This window comes from Carya illinoinensis, chromosome 1 (genome assembly GCF_018687715.1).
Source record: "Carya illinoinensis cultivar Pawnee chromosome 1, C.illinoinensisPawnee_v1, whole genome shotgun sequence".
NCBI classification, from domain to species: domain Eukaryota; kingdom Viridiplantae; phylum Streptophyta; class Magnoliopsida; order Fagales; family Juglandaceae; genus Carya; species Carya illinoinensis.
In genome coordinates, this window is record NC_056752.1 from 35,653,711 (window position 1) to 35,664,898 (window position 11,188).

General features: G+C 40.8%; 1 protein-coding gene across 1 annotated transcript; it reads left to right on the forward strand.

The window, feature by feature from the left end:
* Window positions 1–506: 506 nt before the first annotated feature.
* Window positions 507–3,562, forward strand: LOC122302459 (disease resistance protein RPM1-like). The gene has a single exon (XM_043113741.1). It carries the CDS (start codon window positions 582–584, stop codon window positions 3,423–3,425), a length of 2,844 nt encoding a protein of 947 aa, XP_042969675.1. The 5' UTR covers window positions 507–581; the 3' UTR covers window positions 3,426–3,562.
* The last annotated feature ends 7,626 nt before the right edge of the window (window positions 3,563–11,188 follow it).

The window sequence follows — 11,188 nt, forward strand, 5'->3', positions numbered from 1 at the left end:
CGTACGTGATTGCAAAATGAACAAAAAATAAATAAAGAAAGCGTGTTATACCAAGACAAACAATTCCTAGTACTGCGCGCATGCCGATTCCTTCTTGACCTCTACCGACTACGCGCTTTCATATTATACGGGTGGATTTGTTGACTGAACAGTCAGACAAATCTTCTAAACAGCTGAAGCTTGGCAATTAATATTACAATAAGGTTACTTTGTTTATTAAATTAGCTTTTCATGACATGAATTTCTAATTGTTAACAACGATACTTACGATCTATGGCCGCATTATTTTACATAATATATCACATTCTTCATAAAGGTCAAATAAATTAAGAAGATATATATGCTAAAGCATTAATTTAGAAGATCATTGACGGGTCAACAATCTATTATTATAGGAGTGGGATGAATTAAAGGAGGAAAGAACCAAACAATATCGACATGCATGATAGCCACATATACAGTTCAGCACAACTACATGACCACTGCATTGGCAAGCCGAAGACTATCTGACAGTTAAAATTGAAGATATCTTCAGAACATTGGAGAGATTGATTAAGGTTACTGAAAAGATCAAAGAATTAATGGCTGATAGAGCTGTTGGTTCTCTGCTTGACAAGCTGCTTACTCTCTTTGTTGAAAATGAGGTGCAACCGTTGAGAGGGGATCCGGAAGACGTTCTGAATCTGAGAGGAGAACTAGAGCGTATGAGAGCTTTCCTGAAGGTTGCAGATGCGTTGGAAGAAAGTGACGTCGAATTCAAAGTGCGAGTTAAGCAAATAAGAGAGATCGCTCATGAAACTGAAGATGCTCTCGATGAATTCATGCTTCTTCAAGCACATGATCATGCAGATGGATTCTATGGGGCTCTCCACAAATTCTCTTGTTGTATCAAGAACATGAAAGCTCGTCATCGTATTATTTCTGAATTACAAGGCATCAGATCCAGAATAAAAAATCTTTGCCAAGTACACGGGAGGCTGCTTCCCAGATTCACAAGAATCAAACAAGGTCTGGGCTCCACGACTGCAGAAAATACATGGCTAGACCGTCGAGGCGATGCTCTTCTTCTAGATAAGACTGATTTGGTGGGGATCGATGAACCTAAGCAGCACCTGGTGGAGTGGCTGGTGAAGGGTGACAATAGACGTGAAGTGATTTCTGTGGCTGCAATGGGAGGAATGGGGAAAACTACGTTGGCAAAGCAAGTCTATGATGATGAAGAAGTGAAGAAACATTTCAAAAGGCGCGCTTGGGTCACTGTTTCTCAATCTTTCAAGATAGAAGAACTCCTCAAAAACATGATTCGAGACTTGCAGACCAGTTCCAGAGGATTGGACAACATGAACAACGATCGGCTGAGGAGAATAATCAAGGACTTGCTCAAGAAAAGCAGGTATTTGGTGGTTCTAGATGATGTGTGGCACTTGAATGAATGGGATGTTCTCAAATATGCCTTGCCTGACAACAATTGTGGCAGCCGAGTAATGCTCACTACACGTAATGCTGGTGTGGCCTCCAGTACCTCTTCCGGTGTGGAATCTGTAGGTAAGGTTTACAACTTGAAGCCTTTGTCCCCAATGGAATCTTGGGGTCTTTTCTGTAAGAAAACCTTTCAAGGGAATGCATGCCCTACTTATTTGAAGGATATCTGTCAATATACTTTAAGAAAGTGTGAGGGACTGCCCCTTGCAATTGTAGCAATCAGTGGCGTTTTGGCATCAAAAGACACGCGTAGGATTGACGAGTGGGATGTCGTTCGCCGTAGTCTTGGGGCTGAAATTGATGGCAATGACAAACTGCAGGATCTGAAGAAAGTACTTTTGCTAAGTTTCAACGACTTGCCCTACTACCTAAAAGATTGTTTCTTGTACTTGAGCATCTTCCCAGAGGACTATAAGATCGAGCAAATGAGGCTGATTCGGTTATGGATAGCAGAGGGATTAATCGAAGCCAAAGAAGGGAAAACAATGGAAGAAGTTGCAGAGGACTACCTCAACGAACTCTTGAATAGAGGTCTGTTGCAATTGGCATCCTTAACCAGTGATGGAAGGGTCAAAACGTATCGCGTCCATGACGTGCTGCGGGAGATAATTGTGTCAAAGTCCAGAGATCAGAACTTCACCTTCATTGCTAAAGATCAGAACGTGATGTGGCCGGATAAGGTTCGACGCCTATCTATACATAACACACTACAAAACGTACCAGAAAACAAGTCTGTTTCCCGACTCCGTTCTTTGTTCATGTTTGGGGTGGTAGAAAAGCTGAAAATCCAAAGCTTGTTTCCTGGTGGTTTTAAGCTGCTAAATGTTTTAGATCTGCAAAAATCACGTTTAAAAAGGTTTCCAATTGATGTTGAGAACCTGGTTTATTTGAAATATCTAAGCTTGAAGGACACCGAGGTTAAAACCATTCCGAGAACTATAGGGAAGATTCGGTACCTAGAGACTTTGGATCTTAAACATTCCCGCGTCACTGAACTGCCTGTTGAGATCTTGAAGCTCCATCGACTTCGACATCTCCTTATATATCATTTCAAACTTGAGTCTTATGAATATTTTCACTCTCGATATGGTTTTAAGATCCAAGGAAATATAGGAGCTCTACGATCTCTACAGAAGCTCTGTTTCATAGAAGCAAACCAAGGTGGTGGCGCTATAATGGTGGAGCTAGGGAAACTGTACCAACTAAGGAGGTTGGGCATTGTAAAGCTGAGAAAAGAAGATGGGAAATCTCTATGTTCATCCCTAAAAAAACTGAGCAACCTTCTTGCGTTGTCTCTAACTTCAATAGAGGAGGAAGAGATTCTTGATTTGCAGCACCTTTCTTATCCGCCTCCATTGATCCAGCGGGTGTATTTGACTGGACGTTTGGAGACATTACCTCCATGGATACCATCGTTACATGGCCTTGTCAGATTGCATCTGAAATGGAGTAGATTGAAGGAAGATCCACTTGTGCTCCTTCAAAAACTGCCCAATCTTGTACACCTGGAATTACTGCAGGTTTACGAGGGAGACACTTTGTATTTCAGGAAGGGTGGGTTCAACAAGCTTAAAGTTTTAGGCCTTGACCAATTCAGTGAACTAAGATGCGTGCAAGTGGAGGTGGGAGCAATGCCTTGTGTTGAAAAGCTAATTATCCTGCGATGTGAGTTGCTAGAGAAGGTGCCAGTAGGCATTGAATATCTGACCAAGTTGAAAGTGCTTGAATTTTTTGAAATGCCCGAAGAGTTTATCCAGACTCTTCGTCCAGATGAAAAGGATAGTGATTATTGGAAGGTAGCTCACGTCCCAGAAATCTATTGTACCTACTTGAGACCAGAAGGTGGATGGGAGGAGGTCAATAATGTTAACCATAATGTGCAAGCACTAATCTCCATAGAGTCAAACCGAAGCTACAGCTGTGTCCGAGATTACTGCACCTGACGAAGATTCAAATCAAAGATCTTGATAACTGTTATTTAAAGTATAAATCTTTAGATAATACTGATCACATTTATAGCTAGTTTTAACTCCTTTTGTACTGATCACATTGTAAGTTTTCAGAAAGGTAAGAGATTTGAGACAAACTTTTGTTCTCATTAAAAATTACCATTGACAAGTGTTGCTTTCCTACATATATATAGTGCTATGACTCTGCCAAAAGCAGATGACAGAAAATAATGTACAGCCTCCTACCTAGCCCACGCCTGTACTGTCCACTACAAGAATAACCAACTTACCACAAACAGGAATGTGCAGCCTTATACCTAGACCACGTCTATACTGCCCACTATAAAATAACAAGCTTGCTAAAAAGACTAAAAGGGACACTATAAAAAAAAGACTATTTACAAGTGACCAAGACACATGCAGAGGGATCTTTTAGTAAAATATTCTGAGCTGTATCAAAGGTAGCATGGTGTTCATTTGGAAGCTGTGACCTCTCATCAGAACCATTGTGGAGCTCATCCTAATGCACTCAAGCTTTGATCATCATGCTTTAATACCCTCCCACAAGATGGAGAATATATGTTGGTTATTCCCATCTTGGAAAGATGTGATTTCAGCATGTAAGAGGGCAGTGCCTTAGTGAATATGTCAGCTAGTTGAGAAGTGGTGGAAACATGATCTGTCTGTATACTGCCTTCTTGAATCTTATCCCTAATTAGGTGACAATCCACCTCTATGTGCTTAGTCCTCTCGTGGAACACAGGATTAGCTGCTATATGCAATGCAGCTTGGTTATCACACAGTAAAACAGCAGCTTGAGGATGATCAACAAGGAGATCAACAAGTAGTTGGCGCAGCCATGTAAACTCAGCAGTAGCAGAAGCCATTGCTCTATACTCTGCTTTTGCAGATGAACGAGAGACAATTGCTTGTTTCTTTGATTTCCAAGAAATCAATGAATTTCCCAAGAACAAGCAGTAACCAATTATTGAGCGCCTAGTGTCTGGACATGAGGCCCAATCTGAATCACCGTAACCTCTCAATTGAAGAGGTGATGAAGCTGACAGAAAAACTCCTTGGCCAGGGGCTCCCTTTAGGTATCTAAGTACCTTGTGTGCTGCTGCAAGGTGGGAAGTAGTTGGTTTTGCCATAAACTGACTTAAAATCTGAATGGGGTAACTAATGTCCGGTCTGGTGATGGTCAAGTATAAGAGGCGACCAATTAATCTTCTGTAGATGCTAGGATCAGTTAATGTAGTACCAGAATCCTTACTTAGCTTGTGATTTTGATCCATGGGCAGCTTAAGTGGCTTGGACCCTAGAGTGCCTGAATCAGCTAGAATATCCAAGGTATATTTCCTTTGACAAAGGTGTATACCATGAGGGGATCGAGCAACTTCAATCCCAAGGAAGTATCTAAGGGGGCCCAAGTCTTTAATCTTAAATTGTTGATTTAAGAAGGCCTTAAGAGCAGCAACAGATTTTAAAGAGTTGCTTGCTACAACTATGTCATCAACATAGACTAATAGAGCAGTAAAACAACTACCATTAACCCATGTGAACAAGCTATAATCAGACTTTGATTGTATAAAACCAAAAAGGATGAGTGAGGCAGAGAATTTTGAATACCACTGCCTTAAGGCTTGCTTCAAGCCATAAAGACTTTGAAGTAACTTGCAAACCTGACCAGGTTTTCCTTTATCATAACCAGGAGGCTTCTTCATGTATATTTCTTCATTAAGCTCACCATGGAGGAATGCATTATTTACATCAAATTGATGGAGATGCCACCCCTTTATAGCTGCCAATGCCAATAGAGTTCTAACTGTCACCATCTTGGCCATGGGTGAGAATGTTTCATGGTAATCAACTCCTTCCTGCTGTGTGAATCCCTTAGCAACCAGTCTAGCCTTCTTTCTTTCAATGCTGCCATCTGATCTATATTTTGTCTTGTAGACATATTTGTAGTCAATGGTGCCTTTCCCAGGTGGCAAGTCAGTAACCTCCCACGTGTCATTCAACTCTAATGCTTCAAGTTCAGCCTCCATTGCTTTACACTAGCCATGGTCCTTAACAGCCTCATTATAGGTGTGTGGATCATTGTGTGATGAAATGATGACAGAAAAGGAAGAGAAGGTAGGCGACAGATTTTCATAAGAAAGAGAATTGGATAGAGGGAAGTAAGTACTTGAAGCCTTGGACCAAGTCTGGTCATGTTGGAGTGAGGAGGCTTGTTGGCAGTGGAAGTCTTGTAGGTACTGGGGTGCCCTCCTTACTCTGGTTGATCTTCTAAGGTTAGTTTCATTTGAGGATTGAGATGAGTCATTAGAAGTTTCTGGAGAGGTATAAGGATGGGGTGATGCAGAAGGAGATGGTGAAGGACGAGAAGAAGTTTCAGATTCTGTCAAAGGGGAAGAAATGGTACTTGGATTGATGGGAATTTGTGGTGAAAAATAAGGATTAGCATCATTTTGTAGAGTGCCTTCTGAACCTATTAGTGGAGGTGAAACATGAACTTTTGAAAGTTGGAAAGGGAATATATGTTCATGGAAGATCACATCTCTAGAGATGAAAATTGTGTTGGCCTCAAGATCCAACAGTTTGTAACCCTTGACCCCAAAGGGGTAACCAAGAAAGATGCACCTTCTTCCACGAGGATCGAATTTCTTTCTTCCTTGAGATAGAGTGACAGCAAAACAAAGGCAGCCTAGAGTCTTCATATGTGAGTAAGTGGGTGGAATTTTGAACAATAGTTCAAAAGGAGTTTTGTTAGACAAAGATGGACTGGGAACTCTATTGATTATGTAGGCTGCAGTTAAAATACAGTCACTCCAATACTTGATAGGAAGATTAGATTGGATCTTAAGTGCTCGAGCTATGTTAAGAAGGTGTTGATGTTTTCTTTCTGCAATTCCATTCTGTTGAGGGGTCTCAACACAGGTTCTATGATGCATAATACCCTTTCTATTATAAAATTCTTTCATTTGGAATTCTAGTCCATTGTCACTTCTAAGGATTTTGATCTTAGTATCAAATTGTGTTTCCACAAGGTTAGAGAAGGCTTCAATGCAAGCTCTAGTGTCAGATTTATTCTTAAGGAGATAAATCCAAGTGCTTCTTGAAAAATCATCAACAATGGTTAGGAAATATCTAGATCCATCATAGGACTCAATAGAATTTGGACCCCATATGTCACAGTGTACAAGCTCAAAGATTTGTTTGCTTTTATGTGTGTTAATGGAAAAATGAAGTTTGTGTTGTTTAGCAATTGGACAGATGCAACAAGGAATATTGGCAATAGGCAAAGAGACTTTAATAGAATTATCCGAGATCAAATTTAAAACTGAAAGGGGTGTATGACCCATTCTACAATGCCAAAGATTTGATACATCATCAAGATTGCTACTAGAAGAAGCTGAAACAGACATGTTTTTCTTTAGGGAAATAGAAAATTGATCAAGCAAAGTTGTAGAAGACACTTCAGTCACCAAAAGATGGTATAAGCCATTCCTCAGCTCACCCATGCCAATCGTGGTCCATGACAAAAGGTCCTGAATATAACATGAGTGTGAAAAGAAAAGAAAACAACATGAAATGGAGTCAACTAATTGTTTGGCAGAAATCAAATTAAAATTGAAAGAAGGGATACACAAAACATGATTCAAGGTCAATGTATTAGTGACTTTTACTGTGCCAATGTGGGTAACAGGAGCTGTGTGCCCATTTGGAAGTTTAACCATGTAGGAGACTTGTGATGTAATGGAAGTGAACAATGAGGTGTTACAGATCATGTGATCTGTAGCACCAATGTCAATAATCCAAGGTGAGACAGTAGGTGATTTTTGAGAGGAAGAAGTGAGGCAAAAGTGCATACCAGACATGGTGGATGAAGAACTGAAATCTGTTTGGACTTGGTTGTCTGAATGGTTAGCAATGGGAGCCTCCTTTGACTGCAGTAGTGACATGAGCTGTTGATATTGGTCTTTGGTAAAGGACATCTTCTCCTCAGTGTCTTTTTCCTGCTCTAGTGATGACATGTTAGCAGAAAAACCCATTTGTTTTCCCTTGTTATGGAGCTTGTGTCCAGGTGGGTATCCATATAATTTGTAGCACTTATCAATCATGTGCCCAGTCATATTGCAGTGACCACAAACAGGGGTCTGTGCATTGCCTGCTTTGAAACAGTTTTCTAAAAGGTGGCCTTGAATGTGACAGTGCGAGCAATAGGGTCTCTCATGTTTCTGTGAGAAAGATGACCTTGTGGCAGGCTTAAAGGATGAGTATCCTTTCTTAATGGCAAAAGCCATTGACTCAGAAGAAGGCAAATTAGAGAGCACAGTATGCTGCCTCTCTTGTTGTTGGATGATGGAGAAAACTTTGTTTATAGCCGGTAAGGGGTCCAGGATCATTATTTGGTCTCGGGTGTTATTGTAAGAGTCATTGAGGCCCATCAAAAAATGGATAACACAATCCTGTTGATATCTATCTAAAAGGATGTTGAGCTTCCCACAAGTGCAATCAGGCAAAGGTTCATAAATTATCAATTCATCCCACAGAGATTTTAATTTGCCAAAATAAGCACTTACAGAATCTTGGCCTTGTTGTATAGCAGCTAAGGCTTTCTTTAGTTGAAAAATTCGTGGCCCATTTTGATGTGTGAATCTGTCCTTCAACTCTTCCCAAATCTGTTGGGCATCATCTACTAGAGCATTACTTGACTTTAAGTTTTGGGTAATAGAGTTTTGTATCCAAGATACAACAAGGTCATTGCATCTTTCCCAAGCATCAAGGAGAGGGTCAGCAGGATCCTTAGGCTTGAGTAATGACCCATTGATGAAGCCAAGTTTGTTCTTGGCTCTTAGGGCTCTACACATAGCTCTTGACCATGTTGTGTAGTTGTCTGTAGTGAGAAGATCAGGGACTAAAGGAATGGATGGGTTGTCACCATGGTCAAGTCGATAGGGGTTGACTACATTGGTGAAGTCAAGAAATACAGATGGAGGAGAGTTGTTTTGAGGGATCTCGGCAGCCATGAAAAAGCTCTATTATTTAGAACCTGGCTCTGATACCATGTAAGTTTTCAGAAAGGTAAGAGATTTGAGACAAACTTTTGTTCTCATTAAAAATTACCATTGACAAGTGTTGCTTTCCTACATATATATAGTGCTATGACTCTGCCAAAAGCAGATGACATAAAATAATGTACAGCCTCCTACCTAGCCCACGCCTGTACTGTCCACTACAAGAATAACCAACTTACCACAAACAGGAATGTGCAGCCTTATACCTAGACCACGTCTGTACTGCCCACTATAAAATAACAAGCTTGCTAAAAAGACTAAAAGGGACACTATAAACAAAGACTATTTACAAGTGACCAAGACACATGCAGAGGGATCTTTTAGTAAAATATTCTGAGCTGTATCAAAGGTAGCATGGTGTTCATTTGGAAGCTGTGACCTCTCATCAGAACCATTGTGGAGCTCATCCTAATGCACTCGAGCTTTGATCATCATGCTTTAATACACATTTATAAATAATACTTTGTACCAATCTGATATGTATATAGGGTGGTTTTTATCGTTATCCTATCATGTATTTTGAATAGTCCTGTAAATCTCTCTCTCTCTCTCTCTCTCTCTCTCTCTCTCTCTCTCTCTCTCTCTCTCTCTGTATATATATATATATATATATATGTAGCACATCCATATACTAACTGGTATTAATTGAACCAGTACAAATATTATTTCTGACTGGGTATCGGAGCCACAATCGGCGCACACCCTTTCTGATCCCTTATGACCTCTTCAAAAGATGCTTTGCTTCCTCCACCTTTCTCTTCGCCATTAATATCCCTTTTTTCTATCAAACTAGATGGTACAAACTACGTCAATTGGACTGCATAGTTTATATCGATGTTAAGAAGCCATGACTTAGTATTGTTTACGGCTCGGAACTATCATGTCCTCCACAATTTCTTGTCGATGCTGGTGGCAATCCCGCTTTTACTATTAACCTTGCTTAGTTGTTATTGAAGAAGAAAGAATAGTTACACTAACAGAGAAGACATTGTCCGCAATTTATGGACAAACTACTTCTCGACTAGTCTGGAACAATTTAGCAAATTGATTTGCTCCTCACTCTCGTTCCAGAATCTCCCATCTCAAAGATAGCTACAAACCTTGAACCAAGACAACAAAAATTGTATTGATTACTTGTTCACAGCTAAGAACTGGTCTAAGAGTGTTACCCTCCCCAGAGGCAGCTAGGGCCCCGCCCCAACATGGTGAGGGGGGGGGGTAGGGGTGAAAACCGACATATCGGTTTCGGTTTTGGAGTAAAACCGAGACTGAACCGATCTCATGAAACTGATGAAAATCTCGACCGAAACCGGCCGGAGAAGGGGGAGGAAACCGTCGTCCTCGGTCTCGGGGTAACTCCGGTCGGTTCGTCGGCGTCTTCGGTGGCTGTGTGCGCCGTGAGAGAGAGCGAGAGACCACGGTGACTGCGTGGCTGGCGAGAGAGAGAGATACGAAGAAGAAGAAGAAGAAGACGAAGGGAGAGAGAAAGAGAGAGAGAGAGAGGAGCGGCGGCTGGTGAGAGAGAGAGATACGAAGAAGAAGAAGACGAAGGGAAGAGAGAGAGAGAGAGAGAGAGAGGAGCGGCGGCTGGTGAGAGAGAGAGATACGAAGAAGAAGAAGAAGAAGACGAAGGGAAGAGGAACGGCGCTGTGTTAACCCTAGGGTTAAACGGCGCCGTTCCTTTTATTATTTTTTTCAACTACTGAGTCCTAAAACGACGCCGTTTCACTTAAGTTTAAGTTAAACGGCGCCGTTCCATAGGTGATGTTTTTAATGCACAGGATTTAAACGGCGCCGTTCCACTTAAATGAGTGAAACGGCGCCGTTTAGATAAGTAATATTTTCAAAAAAAATATAAATAATATAGTCGGCCGGTTCAGCGGTTTTTCCCTGGGCGAACCGCGAACCGAACCGGCCGACGTCGGTTTGGCTTAAATCCTACCGCCGGCCGACCGGTTCTCTGACAGTTTCGGCCGGTTCCGTGCGGCGGCGGCCTGTCTGATCGGTTCCGGCCGGTTTGTCGGTTTTTCTGTACAGCCCTAGGGGGGGGGTTGGATTGGCTTGGCCCCCAGGCCTTCTCCCTATCCCACTTAGACAGGTGCTCCAATCGGATGCTAGGCGGGTGAATGGCGCTCTCTTCTACCCACCCATAAGCTTCAATGAGCCTATTGGGCTCAGAAGCCTTGTATTAGCCAATTTTGGGCTAAGAATAAAATTTTTAGTGAGTTTTTGAGCCAATTTTCGCCTAAAACCTCTTTTCAATTCAATTGAAATAAAAAATTAAATGTTATCTCTAAATATATATATACATATATATAAATCTAGTAATTCTAACCTAGTACTAGTAGTATAAACTAGTACACATTAATGCAAACATGTTACAAATTAAAAAAAAAAAATTACAATTTGTCAAGTAACTTGAATGAATAACAATGTTATAACATTGAAATACATTGTTCTAAAAAAAAAAGAAAATAATTTTAGAACATATAGCATGCAGTTGCCAACTCCAAGTGAAATCATAAGATTTGTTAAAAATAAATAAATAATAATAATTAGGATATGAATTATATGATGTCTCAAAAAGAAACTAATGTCAATTAGAAAAAGAATAATAACATACGTACAAAATCTTACTATCTCCTGCACATAGAATTCAACTAGATTTCCATCTTA

What these genes read in the sequence shown, in the direction of transcription:
- LOC122302459 (XM_043113741.1), top strand. Translation starts at nt 582, where the DNA reads ATGGCTGATAGAGCTGTTGGTTCTCTGCTTGACAAGCTGCTTACTCTC.